Source organism: Macaca fascicularis, chromosome 13 (assembly GCF_037993035.2).
Source record: "Macaca fascicularis isolate 582-1 chromosome 13, T2T-MFA8v1.1".
In the NCBI taxonomy this organism is placed as follows: domain Eukaryota; kingdom Metazoa; phylum Chordata; class Mammalia; order Primates; family Cercopithecidae; genus Macaca; species Macaca fascicularis.
The window spans coordinates 1194850-1210374 of record NC_088387.1 but is presented as its reverse complement, the minus strand read 5'-3'; the positions used below and the strand labels follow the sequence as shown (position 1 = coordinate 1210374).

Genomic DNA, 15525 nt, shown 5'->3' with positions numbered 1-15525 from the left:
GGGGCGAGAGCCCGCGAGCTGAGCGGGTGCAGGGTCCTCCGCGCCTCCTCCGCACCTCCTCCGAGAACCGGCCCAGCCTGGCCCGCGCCCCAGTCCAGCGCGTCCGGCATCCGCGTGGCGGGAGGGCGCGATTTTCTCCGGTCTCGCGTGGGACGGGGACGGCGGCGGGACAACTTGGAAAACTTCTCGGGGGCAGACGGCAGGGACCCCGGGCGCCGGTGGAGGAGGATGTAGGAGGGCGGCGGCCGGTCCCGGGTGTTCCAGACCTCCTAGGCCCCGCTCGTCCAGGCCATGGGGCTCCAGCGCCCTCGGCGCCTCTGGAGGGGCGCCGCTCTCGTCTAGCCAAACCGGGCAGCGCTGTCGTCCACGGGGTGCACCGGGCGGGCAGCGCTCCCTCTGCCCACGTCCCGCCCAGCCATGGACCACCAGGACCCCTACTCCGTGCAGGCCACGGCGGCCATCGCGGCGGTCATCACCTTCCTCATCCTCTTCACCATCTTCGGCAACGCGCTGGTCATCCTGGCTGTGTTGACCAGCCGCTCGCTGCGCGCCCCTCAGAACCTGTTCCTGGTGTCGCTGGCCGCCGCCGACATCCTGGTGGCCACGCTCATCATCCCTTTCTCGCTGGCTAACGAGCTCCTCGGCTACTGGTACTTCTGGCGCACGTGGTGCGAGGTGTACCTGGCGCTGGACGTGCTCTTCTGCACCTCGTCCATCGTGCACCTGTGCGCCATCAGCCTGGACCGCTACTGGGCCGTGAGCCGCGCGCTGGAGTACAACTCCAAGCGCACCCCGCGCCGCATCAAGTGCATCATCCTCACCGTGTGGCTCATCGCCGCCGTCATCTCGCTGCCGCCCCTCATCTACAAGGGTGACCAGGGCCCCCAGCCGCGCGGGCGCCCCCAGTGCAAGCTCAACCAGGAGGCCTGGTACATCCTGGCCTCCAGCATCGGATCGTTCTTTGCTCCTTGCCTCATCATGATCCTTGTCTACCTGCGCATCTACCTGATCGCCAAACGCAGCAACCGCAGAGGTCCCAGGGCCAAGGGGGGGCCTGGGCAGGGTGAGTCCAAGCAGCCCCGACCCAACCGTGCTGGGGCTTTGGCCTCAGCCAAGCTGCCAGCCCTGGCTTCTCTGGCTTCTGCCAGAGAGGTCAATGGACACTCGAAGTCCACTGGGGAGAAGGAGGAGGGGGAGACCTCTGAAGATACTGTGACCCGGGCCTTGCCACCCAGTTGGGCTGCCCTTCCCGACTCAGGCCAGGGCCAGAAGGAAGGTGTTTGTGGGGCATCTCCAGAGGATGAAGCTGAAGAGGAGGAGGAGGAAGAGTGTGAACCCCAGGAAGGGCCAGTGTCTGCGGCCTCAGCTTGCAGCCCCCCGCTGCAGCAGCCACAGGGCTCCCGGGTGCTGGCCACCCTACGTGGCCAGGTGCTCCTGGGCAGGGGCGTGGGTGCTATAGGTGCGCAGTGGTGGCGTCGACGGGCACAGCTGACCCGGGAGAAGCGCTTCACCTTCGTGCTGGCCGTGGTCATTGGCGTTTTTGTGCTCTGCTGGTTCCCCTTCTTCTTCAGCTACAGCCTGGGCGCCATTTGCCCGAAGCACTGCAAGGTGCCCCATGGCCTCTTCCAGTTCTTCTTCTGGATCGGCTACTGCAACAGTTCGCTGAACCCTGTCATTTACACCATTTTCAACCAGGACTTCCGCCGTGCATTCCGGAGGATCCTGTGCCGCCCATGGACCCAGACGGCCTGGTGAGCCCGCCTGTGCTGCCCCTGTGGGGTTGGTGCGGTGGTGCCGGGGCCACCCTGCTTCTTGCCCTGCTGTGTGTGGCTGCCTCCCCTGGGCTTTCTGCTCCCTGCCCAGATCCTTCAGGCCTTGTCTTAGGAACCCCTTGGGAGGGATGGGCGGGGGGGCTGTTAGCAAGGGTCCCAGTGAAGCCTCCCCTTGCCATCTTAGCTGTGGGGGACCCCTTTTCCACCCTCTCCCTGAGCACAGGCTGATGGAGGTGGTTCACATCCTCCGGAACATAGCCCAGACAGGAGAAGAGAGAGCACTTCCTTCCCAGAGCTCCGAGCTCTCCAGGCCACTGTCTGGGCTTCCCTTTCTTGAGGACCCTGTGTTCCTGGCAGGTCACTTGCTTGTGGTGTTTGTTTCTTTTTCATCTCCCCCCACCCACAAAGAGCACGCAGCCAGCCTTCCACTTTCCCAGGGGGGCTTGCTACTGAGGAGGAGGAAGAAACGAAGACTGATTGCCCACGCTAGGCACTCGCGGTCCCTGGCAGGCGCTGGGATGGGGGCTTATGGGGTGGCACCGTCTCCGGGCCCTCCTTTCCCCCTTCACCTGTTTTTGGATCTGTGGTTCCTTTAAAGGCCAGAACCATGGATCGGCTTCCTTACCCAGCACCCCTCCGGCAGGTGGGTGGCCACGTGGATGCCTCGCTGGGGCGGTCTTGGAGGCCTGGTCTCTGCCTCGACGGGAGATCCCCGATCACTGGCATTCACCCCCTGCAAAAATCGGGGCGACAATAGCTCGCCGCCTACTTGCTGCAGGGAGATGAAAGGCTTTGCAGAAAGCTTTGAGCTCCGTGGGGGAGCGCACTAGAGAACCAAAAATGTGATTATCCGGTGATATAAAAATCCCTTTCCTCTGTGTTTACCGCCACCTGTCTTCCTGTAGACTTTTGTTCTGTCCCTGGGGTGTGTGAGTTCCTACCCCAAACTGGAAGCAGGGAGTGGTAGACAGAATCACTATTTCAAGTTAAAGATCTCTTTGAGAATGTGTTCTTGGAGCTGCAAAGGTCTGAGTTATTATGCTACATGACAGCGTTTCGACATTTCACCTGCAGCACCAAGAGGGTTTTTAGCGGCTTGGGCCTCCCCAGTGGGGAGAAGTCCTTTGTCAGCAAGGAGGCAATTTCCCCAGGACAGCCCACAATATCCATGCCTTGGGAACAGTCTAAGATGAGAGCCTGTGACAGGTGGCAGAGCCCCCAGGTGGGGTGCTGGCATGAGAGCCTGGTGGGCCCCTAGGGGAGTCTCCCACTGGAGTGACCAGCCAGGTCTCCAAGCCCCAAATGAGTCCTTGTGAACCACAACTGATTCCGCCAGGGGGGTGTTTGTGGACGGCCTCAGACAGCCACGCTGCTCCCCCCACTCTGATGGGGCTGTGCACTGAGGACCCCCGCTTCCTGGTTCTCAGTCTCACCCCAAACCCGGCACCCAGGACAGTTGGAAGTGTGGAAAGGAGGTTTCCCAGCCTTCCCTTGGGGAGGGCCTGGCTTCAATGCTGGGCCAGCAGGCATCTTAGCTTGGCAGATGTGGGGGCAACGGGCCAGATGGACCTGCCAGATTTGGAAGGGCACCGAGGGAGTTTTCTGGGTGTAGAGAGAATGGAGGGGACCAAAAAGAGTCCTTCCTGGGGTGCGGGAGGCCGCCCAGCTCGGTCCTCGGTGGGTTGTTATGAGGCCAGAGCATCGCCCCGGGATGTGGTGGGGAGCTGGGCCAGGGGAGGGACTGACTGTGACCCTCTGCTGGCCAGACTTGTGTGCGCTCCCATGGGACCCCCGTGACCTCTTATTGCGACATGCAGGTGTTTTTTTGTTTTGCTTTTTTTTTTTTTTTAAACTCTGAGCTATTTTATCAATAAAGGATATTTTGTAATAAGTAAGTGGTGTCCTTATTGCCCAAGGGCTGCCTGGAGCAGTTATTCCTCAGCGGCTGGCACAGCAGACTCTGGGTGTTGGCCCAATGAGCTGGGGCTCCCTCCCAGGGCCAGTAGTCCTCTCCTCCCTGAGATGTGGCTGGCTGGTCCCCCCAAGCCCCTGCCCTTCCTACCCGCCTTTGTCCACGAAGCATCCTTACTCATCATCACAAGCCAATGGGTGAGGGTGGCTGGAGGAGCCTGAGACTGACTCCCGGGAGGGAGGAGAAGGGAGAGCTTCCTGGAGGAGGTGGCCTTTGGGTTGGGTCTTGGAGGAAGAGCAGGAGTACACCAAGAGGCGAGACGGGAGGGTGTTTTGGTGGGGGAAGGGCATGTGTAAAGGATGTGACTGGTGGAATTGTGACTGCGTTTGAAAACGGCCCCAAGCTAGCCCCAGGTGGTCTGGTGCCACCGCCTTCCTGCCCTACTTAGTCGCCATAGAGTGGGCAGTCCCGGGGCTGAACCAAGTGGGCCTGGTCCCACGGGCAGGGGGGCAGAGGGCAGGCTGGCAGCAGGAGGCCATGGGCAGGGCCAACACCAGTGGCCAGCCCAGGGAGGGGAGGGAGGAAGGAGGAGACGTGAAGCCCCAGGGTCCTCAGTGTGAGGCCATCCCTTTACTTCCACATTGGCCCAGAATCTTCACTCTCACCACCTCCGTACTGGCATGGGCCATGCTTCCGCTAGGGACAACCAGCAAGACCTCCAGTGTACCCACCATCACTGACGGACATGGGGACATGGGCTTCACTGAGGACTTAACAAGAAAGACATGCCCTGCCCTGCTCTCAGCTCCCCACACCTGCCGAAGTACCCACTGCTGATGCCCAGAGGCCTGATATGCGTAGATAAGGATGGTTCATTGACTCCCTTTTACTGATCCGGGCTCTTCTTTGTCTGATGACCTCATTTAATCCTTATGCCTGACTGTAAGGTAAGTATCAGCCCATTTTATACTAGCAAAATACAGGCCGAGAAAGCTGTAGTGACCTGCTCGAGGTCATCCAGGCCCAGCCTCTTTCTGTTGGACCACATTGTCCCCCGGTGCTTAAGCGTCTGCAAGGGGCAGGCCCTTGAGCCTGGGAGTAGAGAACCCCGCCCAGACTTTGGAAGTGGTGGTAGAAAGATATACCCTCCTGGAACAGGAGTGTTTGCAAGCCCATTTTGAATACATTATCTCGTTAATCCTCACAACCCTGCTGAGAGTGATCATTTTACAAAAAACGAAATTGAGACTTAAAGAGACCTCTCTAGGTCCTGAAATCACAAAACTGTGAAATTCAGGTGATGAAGAATCGTGATTCCATCTCTTCGGCCGGCTCTCATTCGGTGGCGCTGGGTATCTGAAGATCCTGAAACTGCACGTGGTGGATTCAGCAGGTGACTATGCTGTGATTGATTGTTCATGTCTGCCACTGCCACAGACTATGTAATTGATGGCAGGTGTGTCCTAGATTTTCCATTCCTGACAGCTCAGTCCAACCCCTGAACTGTATGAAGGAAGAGACTGGGGCCCAGAGAGAGGAGATGACTTACCTCAGGGGGCATCACACAGACACAGCTGGCTGAGCTGGATCTAGATCTAGACCCAGGTTGCCTATCATGCCACACTTTCACACTGAAGGGATTGCATCCGAACTCAAGGAATAGCAGGCCCACATTCAGGAAACATCTGCTGACAGTCAGCTGTGTGGCAGGACCTGTGCTTGGCTGGTCCCCATTTTGCTATCTCTTTCAGTTCTCAGATGAGGAACTGGGGGGCGGAGTCTCAGGCACCTGCCCAGGCCCCTCAGCTAATGGGGTGCAACTGGGCCCAGGACCTGGCTTCCTATCAGGCCTTCTCTCTCACGCTCCATTCCTGCAGCTCTCTGTGAGTAGGACCTGCTTTTGATTTCGCCCTGAGTCCATCTGAGGGCTACGGGTTGAAGAGACTGGCTGAGAGCAGCAGAGGTGGGAGTGGGGTAGGTGCAGCCCTCTGCCTCCAGGAATAATCCTGGCAAGTCACCTGGTGGTGAGGGTGGCAGGCGTGGGGGACGGGTGCGAGGTCCGCAGGGGCGCTTAGGCCTGGCAGTTCACCAGGTGGATGGGAGCTGTCTCAGCCGGTCACATCATCCTTCCAGACACCCCTTTCTTAAGACGTTGCTGCTGCAGAACGCAGTGTAAGAGGAGCTGGGCAGAGCAGGATGAGGAATATTCCACAGCCGCACTTCCTGTCTGAGAACCTGGGTCCTTACATGGCAAGGATACCCTTGAGAGGGCCTTAAGAGGCAGCTTTACCTTGGGATGGCTGCTGAGAACTTTGGGGCTGCTGAGAGCTCCTCTTTGGAGCACTGTGGCTGAAGGGACTCCTGACCCTTGTTAAAGAAGGGACCTGTGGCAGGAGAGCCCGGTTGATCTGTCACCAGTACTCAAGGTGGAGGAGGCTTGTGGGTTCATCAGGTCCTGGACCCTCTCCCCATCCTCTGCATGGCCACCCTGTGTGTGGGGGGCCACTGGCAAGGGGTGTGAGACCTTGCCCAGCTCCCACCTGCAAATGGGTTTGCCGCTGGCTGGGGAGGAGGCATCGGCCTGTCTGCAGTCGGACCTGGGAAGCATTTGGCTTCCCTGGCACTGGTAGGGCTTTCTGCTCCCAGATCCTGGTTGCTGTGGGTGGCAGGGCAGGGAGAGGTGGGGAACGCAGGAGTCATGTCCTGTCCCTGCCACCACCTGTTGGGCTGTCCTTAGGCAGGACTCGGTCCCCCTCTGGGCCTTGGTGTCCTCGTCTGCCCAGGCAGGATTGCTCCTGTGGTCCCCAGGGTTCCCCGCTTAGGGCTCCATCTCTGCCTTCCCCCCACTGCCACTCCCTGCCCAGCTCCCTGGGAGGTCCAGACATGAAGGTTCCGGGAGTTAATCAGTTGTTCTTAGTGTCAGGCTCGTGGGCAGGATGGCGGTGGTGGTTTCCTCACCTTTGTACCTCAGCACAAAGTTAAACGGTTCTGGAGTAACGGATCGGTTTGGGGCCCTCTGAGATGTGCCGTGGTGAAAGGAATCATGACAGTCCTGAGATATTAGGGTCCAGGGCCGGACACCCATCATCTGAAATTGATGTGATTACTATGCCTGTTTCACAGGCAAGGAAATTGAGGCAGAGGCAATCGGCTGAGGTCATCCAGAACCAGGACATAAACGTACCCAATCTCATTTCAGTGGTGTCACTCACTGGCCTCACTCTGCCTCCTCAACAGCCCTGCCTCCAGCACCAACCTCTGCCTCTTCCCCAGCCCTGCCTCCTGCACCAGAGCTCAAGCTCTGGGTCTTTCCCAGTCCAGCAGAGCCCCTGCCCTGTGTGAGCTTGGGAGCCTCTCCTGCTGACCCCAGCCACACTCGGCAGCTCTCCCTGCTGGCTGGCCCTTCCACGAGAGCAGGAGCCCTGGCAGGGGGTACAAGACTACCACCCTCCCAGGCTCTGCTCACTGTCAGCAGGGGAGGCGGGGAGCTCTGGGCTAATTTTAGATTCTGGGATTCTTCGTGCTCCTGCATCCGTCCGCGCTTCCATCTGGGCTTGGGGAAGGCTGTTGTCAGAAGGCCAGTGCTGGAAGGGCCTGGATGTCAGCTCGCACCCTCCCCCGGGCTTGTCTGCTCTGATCTTCTCACACCCTGGACTGACCCTGGCCAAAGGCTCCTGCCCTTGGCGTGGCCTTGAGGCCAACGATTGATCCGCAGTGATTTCAGAGACGAGGTGCCCCTTTACCGCCCACCCGCTACCCCCTGGGATTCTACGTTCCCACCTTCCTCCACTCTCCCTTCTCCTCCCTTCTTCCCTTACCCTATCCTGGCCCTTCCCACTTCCAGGTCCTCAGCACCTCCCCCTCCTCCGAACCTCCTGTTGCCTCCTGCTAATCCCCTGACCCCTGCCTTGCCCAGGGGGTTGGTCCTGGCTCTTCCTGAGCTTACGGGCTCCATGGAGCACTGGTGCCTGCGAGGGGACCGGAACAGACTGGAGACCAGAAAAGAACCTCCCTCCCTGGAAAGTCAGGGCTATTTCTGTCCTTGCGGCAGCCCATGGGGCCCCCCGCTCTCCGGCAGGGCAGGCGGGGGAGTTGCGGAGGGTCTTGACCTTTGATTTCCCCGGGGAGAGGGCAGGCCCCTTCTGGAGCTGCGGGGTGGACCCCACCAATCTCAGAGCAGCTGGGACTCAGATGGAATTTGCTCCCCACCCGTGGGGACTGGAGCTGCTTCAAGAGGGAAGAGGGCTGGGCTGTGGTGTGGGGGACCCAGGTGTCTTGGTGTCGCAGCTCAGCCCAGCCCAGTCACAGCCACAAAGGGAGGGTGAGAGGCTACCTGGGCCCGCCGCTTGGATTCCCCAGTCGGGGAGCCGAGGGTTAAACGCAGCCTTCCTCCTCCCGGTGCGGGAAGGACTGGTGGAGCAGCCACAGCAGCAGGCTCCACTGGTCCCTGTTCGTCAGGTTCAGCTTTGATGCAGCTGTTCCAGCTGCAAATCCCCTCAGCCTGTGGCCCCTCTGCCCCTGCCAGCCTGGCAACTGGATTTGGGTGGGCACCTAGCTGGCAGCTCTTTGAGGGATTCCTCAGCTGTTTCGGGGTCCAGAGGCTCAGAGCGTGATCCTAGGAGGACCACCAAAATGCTGGGTGGCCCCGGGCAAGTCTGCTCACCTCTCTGGGTTTCAGATGCCTCCTTGTCAAGTGAGGGGGTCAGAGAGGAGCATGGTTCTAATGATGTCCTGGGCGCTTCCCCTGGAGAGATGAGGGGAAACCGAGGCATCCTGCCCCCTGCCCCCCCCCCCCCCCCCGCCGCCAACCTTTCTACTTGTTGATTGTTCAGGAAGCGGCTCACCTCACTGCTCACCAGGTTTCCTCCTCTGCCCTCCTGCCTGCACCCACGGAGCCTCCATCCCCCAACCCCATCCGGGCTCAAGTCACACCCCTCACCTGTGTCCCAGGGAAATCTAGGTGGCTGAGCCCCAGAAGGGTCATCTTGAAAGACATTCCCCAGGGCAGGTGGAAGCGGGTGGGAGAGGGGAGTGGCCATCTGCCTGGGCTGGACATGGTGTCTACAGTAAGGCTGGGAGGGGCGCTGGAGTTGGGGGCAACAGAGGAGGCCGTGGGTGAGGTCCTCTGGGAGGGGCAAGTGGGGAGGTGGGCTCTGGGAAATCAGGCTTCCACGGGGCCACGGTTCAGGATGGTGCACGAGAAGATGCGGCTCCTAACCAGAGACCTGCTTTCACCCCAGCAGGGCTGGGTCTGTGCCCAGGGGCTTCCTCTGAGAGGACAGCCCGAGAGGGCAGGGACTTGGCTGCCTCGTCTGTACCTGTGCTCCTCACCTTCCGGCAGAACCTGGCCTGCGGCAGGTGCCCAGGAAATATTTGTTGGGGAAGTGAGTTTTCCCAGCAAACTGGGGCAGCCTTGGTTATCTAAGGCTGGGGACCCTGGGCTCTCGGAGTGTCTCTGATTTGGGGTTTTCTTTTTCCGTTTTGTTGTTTTGTTTTCTCCATAGTTTCCGAGAGAAATTCTGTCGGAAAACTCCATCCTGGTCTTGGCTGAGCTAGAGGCAGAAGAACTGTCCCCACAGCACCCGGGACGCACCAGGGCATCTGGAGAGGTGGTGGCAGGGGCCAGACCCAGAGAACAGAGGCTCAGACAGGGCCCGACAGAGAGGGGATAGGCAGAGAGAGGGCATGGGAGGGGCCATTCCTGGAGCAGCATGGAAAGAGCACTGGCTTTGGAGTCACAGCTGACTCTACTCCTTACCAGATATATGGTCTCAGACAGACCGCTAAACCTCTCTGAGCCTTGACTTGCTCACATTTAAAATGGGCCAGGTATGGTGGCTCATGCCTGAAACCTCAGCACTTTGGGAGGCCGAGGCAGGAGGATCCCTTGAGCCCAGGAGTTGGAAACCAGCCTGGGCAACATAGTGAAATCCCATCTCTACAAATTTTTTTTTTTTTTTTTGAGATGGAGTCTGGCTCTGTCGCCCAGGCTGGAGTGCAGTGGCCGGATCTCAGCTCACTGCAAGCTCCGCCTCCCGGGTTTACGCCATTCTCCTGCCTCAGCCTCCGGAGTAGCTGGGACTACAGGCGCCCGCCACCTCGCCCGGCTAGTTTTTTTGTATTTTTTAGTAGAGACGGGGTTTCACCATGTTTGCCAGGATGGTCTCGATGTCCTGACCTCGTGATCCGCCCGTCTCGGCCTCCCAAAGTGCTGGGATTACAGGCTTGAGCCACCGCGCCCGGCCTACAAATTTTTTTTTAAATTAGCCAGGTGTGGTGCCGTGCACCTGGGGTCCCAGCCATTGGGAGGCTGAGGTGGGAGGATCGCTTGAGCCCAGGAGTTTGAGGCCATAATGAGCTGTGCTTGCACCACTGCACTCCAGCCTGGCAATGGAGCAAGACCCTGTATCAAAAAGAAAAAAAAAGGGGGGAAAATAATTAAAATAAATAAATAAAATGGGATAAATCAACTATTTTAAGATTGGGGAGCGTGTTGAGAGGTAGAGATGACATGTAAGGTGTTCCTATAGAGTGCGAGGGTACAGACAGGCACCTGCAAATGGCAGACCCAATACATTTAATCCTCTGGACCCTCAGGTTCTCTTCAAAGTGAGCGGGCAGAGCTCCCTGCCCCAGTTGTCCTCTGACTCCTGCTGAGAGGCTCAATGGAAGGAGGGTGGTGTCTGCCCCGTGTCCTTCCTGCTCTCACCCCATGTGTCTGTGGGCTCCAGGACTCTCCCATGGAGAGCTTTGGCAGGCCCTCTCCAGTGTGGAGCTAGTAGGGGAACATTCTCAGGCAGCTGTGTCAAATGTGCCACATGTGAGCGTTTATGCCCTTCTTGCTGTGCCCATTCCAGACATCAGTAATGGGCCCCAGAGCTCTCTCCATGACTAAGACAAAGTTGCAGGGAGTCTCAGGCAGCAAACAATCGCTGGTGTGAAAGATGAAACCGTTTGTCCCTGGGATCTGTGGAGAACCCCAGCCTTGTCCTTGGTGGGTGTAGGGGAAAGGGCTGCCCACCCCGGTGTGAGGGGTGTCATCCAGGGCAATAAAGAGGGCCATCCCCAGAGACCTCTAGGATTCCCGTGCTGCTGCTGCAGTAGGGGCATCCAGGAGTCAAATGTCAGCACCCAGGAGGACCCCAGTATTCGGAGAAGCCTGCATCAGAAACATAGCCAGTGAGCAGAGAGAAGGGTAGGTGTTGGCGAGGATGGGAGCTTCTTGAGCCAGCACACCTTGACTTAGGCTGGAGATGGGCGGGAAGGGCGATGAAGGGATGCAGGGGCACTTGGAGCTCCTATTCTCTCAGGAGTGTGGAAAGCAAGGCAAGGATGGTTCAAGTACCACCTGAGCCCACGCAGTTGAATTCCCTCTACCAGCACAGTGCTCCACAGCAAAGGGGCCAACCCTGCAGTTTCCATCCTGACAACACAGGGAGCCCCCATCCATGTGTGTCAAGATATTTGTGTCTCATTCCCTGTGTATCCCAGAACCATGTGTGACAATGCCCAGCAAACAGTGAAAACGGAAGGGCTGGCCTGGCTTGTCAGCGGCCCTGGACACCAGTCTCTCAGGGGTGCTAAAATATCCCTGGAAAAGGGGTGAGATGGAGAAAACTATATTTATGAGATCTCCTCCCAGAGAGGGAGGAATAGTTGAAGCCTCTAGAGACAGGCTTGAACAACAACAGATGCTGGTTGTTTGTTAAGTGGCCCTTGCGGAGGGCGGCCGGGCTGAGTGCCCTTACAGCACAGGGTTGGTGTTGCTGAGTGGGGGTGGCAAGTTTGGGGCTGGAAGGGAACTGCTGGAGACCTTGGAGGTGGGCACGTGCCCTTTGCCACTGCACCCACCTCAGCTGCAGTCACAGGATGGACCGCTGGTCCAGGATACACAATTTACAGCGCCCTGTGTCAAATCTACCTTGACACTAGTCTCCAGTGTGCTAAGCTCTGTGCCAGGCTCAAAGGCCACAGAGAGCCAACACCACCTTGCACCCTAGCTATGAGATGGGGTCAAGCCACCAGTGCCAAGGGCACAGAGCACTGAGGGATGGCGTGAGTGACCCTTGGGGAAGGCAAGGATCAGCAGGCACCCGAGTGGGTGGGCCTTGGTGGAGAGTAGGGAGGAGGGTCTGTGGGAGGGTGGCGCCCTGCAGAGGGCTAGAGGGCTGGAGGCCAGCGTCACAGGCAGGAGAAGGGGAGTGGGGGGCATGCCATCCAGATTGTGGCTTGGGTGTGGGCTCACGCATGTTCTGAGGTGACTTCTGGCCCCAGGCTGCCCCCTCAGGGGCAAGGGATAGGGCAGTGAGGCCCCAGGCCAGCAGCCAGGCTCCAGGAGGCAGCTGACTAAAATAAGCTGGGATGTCAGAGGCTCCTGTCTCCAGGAAGTGGAGAAGAGTGATGAGTGTCAGGAGCTGGCCTCGAGTGCAGAGGAGCCGGGGAAGTTGGGGAGAGGAGGGGGAGGAAGAAGGAGGAGGGGGAAGAGGGAGGGGAGGAGGGGTAAGGAGGAGGGGAGGAGGGGGAAAGAGGGGGAGAGGAGAAGGGGGGAGGAGGGGGAGAGGAGGAAGGGAAGGAAAAGGAGGAGGAGGAGGAGGAAGGGGGAGAGGAGGAAGAAGGGGAGCCAGAGATGGAGGGGGAAGAGGAGGAGGGGGACAAGACAGGGAGGAGGAAAAGGGGAGGAGACAGCAGTCACAGCTGAAGGTGTCCAACAAACTTGTTTTCTTCTCTCTGGCCTGAAGTCTCAGGCTGTTGCCCCCTGGGTCCGGGAAGGGCACTGGTCTTCCGGAGCCCTGCTGCACACCTGGCACCCCTGTGTCCTGAGAGTGTCTTAGAATCCCAGGCAGTGGAGGGTGGGAGAGAGGGTCCCGTGAGCTCAGGCAAAAGGAACCAGGTTTCCAGGAGGCTGTTTGGAGGAAGAGAACAACCTGGTGCTTTGAATTTGATTTTTTTTTTTTTTTTGAGACGGAGTCTCGCTCTGTCGCCCAGGCTGGAGTGCAGTGGCCGGATCTCAGCTCACTGCAAGCTCCGCCTCCCGGGTTCACGCCATTCTCCGGCCTCAGCCTCCCGAGTAGCTGGGACTACAGGCGCCCGCCACCTCGCCCGGCTAGTTTTTTGTATTTCTTAATAGAGACGGGGTTTCACCGTGTTAGCCAGGATGGTTTCGATCTCCTGACCTCGTGATCCGCCCGTCTCGGCCTCCCAAAGTGCTGGGATTACAGGCTTGAGCCACCGCGCCCGGCCTGAATTTGATTTTTAACCCTTCCATTCTGCAAACGAAGAAACCTGGCCCAGGCGGTTGAGAGATGTATCCCAGCTCCTGTGTCTGATAATGCGTGGAACCACTCTGGAGCCCAGGTCTCCACACACCCAGGGCACAGCCGTCTGCGTGGGGCCTCAGCCCACACTCCTGTGAGGAGCAGGGGCAGGAGGGAAGGGGTGGCCTGCGGTGGTGAGAACAGGCCTCCGGGTGTGGATGGGAGGGCCGGGGGCAGGCGGGCCCTAGCTGTCCCGCAGCCATCGGGTTCACGTGGCACCCATCTCGGCCCACCTGCCAGGCTTCCAGATACCACTGAAGGGTAAACGTGTGGGCGCCCCAAGCCCTCTGCCTTTCATGGCCAGTGGGGAGCCCCTTTCCCGTCCTGGCTGCAGACCTCACCGGGGTGGCTCGGACACAGCCCCTCGTGTCCACACTCTGGCCTAGGTGGAGCCACAGAAGATGCAGGCTGCTCTCACTCTGCCCAGGCCCCTCGCCTCCCCTGGGCACACCAGCTCCCCAGGCCTGGGCTGGGGCCACCTGTGGCCAGTGCACCCCCTTTCCCTGCACCTCCCTCCATTGGGGTGAACCCTGACTGCCCGAGGTCGCGGTTCACCCGCTGCCCTGGAGCCTCAGTGCAGGGCCGAGAGGCCGCTCACTCCACTGAGTGCCTGTTGGGTTTACCTGTGCCCCTCTGATCACAGCTGACTGCGAGCTCTTTGAGGATGTTCAGCCTCTGTCAATCTAGGGCCATCCACAGCTGCAGGGACAGACCTGCTTCCGGGGGCATGCAAGGGAGTCCAACACAGGGGGGCGGCTTGCATGAAGGGCTGTCCTGCAGGGCCTTGGCCCCCTGCACTCCCTCTTCTCAATTCCTCCCCTTGTCTTTGTTTAAATCAAATCTTCTGTCAAAGAATTCTCTAGAAGGGCTCCAAATCCTCAGCTTGGCTGGGTGTGATGGCTCACACCTGTAATCCCAGCACTTTGGGAGGCGGAGGCAGGGAGATCACCTGAGGTTAGGAGTTCGAGACCAGCCTGGCCAATACAGTGAGACCCCATCTCTACTAAAAATACAAAAAATTAGCTGGACATGGTGGCGGGCACCTATAATCCCAGCTACTAGGGAGGCTGAGGCAGGAGAATTGCTTGAACCCAGGAGGCGGAGGTTGCAGTGAGCTGAGATCACGCCATTGCACTCCAGCCTGGGCAACAAGAGTGAAACCCCATCTCGAAAAACAAAAAAACCCACAAAAATTAGCTGAGTGTGGTGGCATGAGCCTGTAGTCCCAGGTACTCAGGAGGCTGAGCCAGGAGAATCGCTTGAACCTGGGAGGCAGAGGTTGCAGTGAGCCAAGATCACACCAGTGCACTCCAGCCTGGGGGACAGAGCAAGACTCTGTCTCAAAAAAAAAAAAAAAAAAAATGGCCTCACGGACTGCAGTTCCATCACATTAGTTCTCTCTCTCTCTCTCTCTCTCTCTCTCTCTCTCTCTCTCTCTCTCTCTCTCTCTCTCTCTCTCTCTCACACACACACACACACACACACACACACACACATCCCTTCCCACTCAACAGCCCCACTCCTCAGGGGCAGTCAGCTTGGAGCCCCTGGAAGCCCCAGCCTGTGGGTTCTCTTCTATCCCAGCTGGGTCACCCCTCGCCCCTGGCCTGCCTTTCCAGGTCCAGGATGCTATTTCAGGGAGGTGCTGGGGTCTGGGTCCCGTCCTTGAGGAAGCTCCCTCGCGATGACCCTGGAGGCCGTGAAGAAAGCCCTCTCTCATCCCAGTGATGCCAGCCAGGCAGAGACCTGGGCTTGGGGCAGGAGACCTGAGGCATGTGAAAGGTCAGGGCTTCATCCTCCCAGAGCCTGGGATCCGGACAAGCAGGCCCCCTGCAGAGGCTGCGTCTGAGCTCTTGGCTGCCCGGGCCAGGCCACTCTCTCTCCCTGCCCTCCGAGCTCTCCAGGGCTGGGATGTGCCTCCGTCCCGTGGACCTGGCAGTCCTGGGGTGGATGTCCAGGAGGTTCTGTGGGTGTGAGGCCTGTGGCCCAGAGGACAGAGGAGAAAGGGCAGCTGTGGATGCCGCAGGCTTCGTGGCTGGAGCTCCCCTAGGCTGGAGGGGCTGGGTGCGAGCCTTGGCCTTCAGGGTCCCCCAGACTTAAGAGATTCCACCAAATAGAGCCCAGGTCCCACAGTAACTCTGCAGTGTTTCCCAAATACTGGAAGTGTCCAGTGGGTTGCAATAGAAATAATCATGTCAAGGGCCACAGTAGTGTAGAGTCTGTAGAGAGCCAGGTGCAGAGAACACTTTCTGTCTCCTTTTCTTCTCATCCACAAATGCTGTCTCCAGCGTTTTCCAGGAGGTGTCAGGGGATGAGGTTTGTAAGAATAGCCTGTCTCTAGATCTGCCCAGGAGCAGTTCTTGGCCCTGGAAATCATCTGGGGTGGGACCGTGTAGAGCCGTTTAGTTGCTGTGTGACCTCAGAGAAGTTACTCAACTTCTCTGACTCTTATCTTCTGTAAAATGAGGTTCCTGCTGCACCTCACTCTCAGGGTCCTGAGGAGAGTTAGGTTGAGATGCTTGTCACA

At 58.8% G+C, this 15525-nt stretch overlaps 1 protein-coding gene across 1 annotated transcript; it reads left to right on the top strand.

Moving 5' to 3' along the window:
- On the top strand, positions 1-3664 carry ADRA2B (adrenoceptor alpha 2B). Its single transcript, XM_005595601.5, has one exon. The coding sequence runs from the start codon at positions 418-420 to the stop codon at positions 1753-1755; it is 1338 nt and encodes a 445-aa protein (XP_005595658.3). The 5' UTR covers positions 1-417; the 3' UTR covers positions 1756-3664.
- The last annotated feature ends 11861 nt before the right edge of the window (positions 3665-15525 follow it).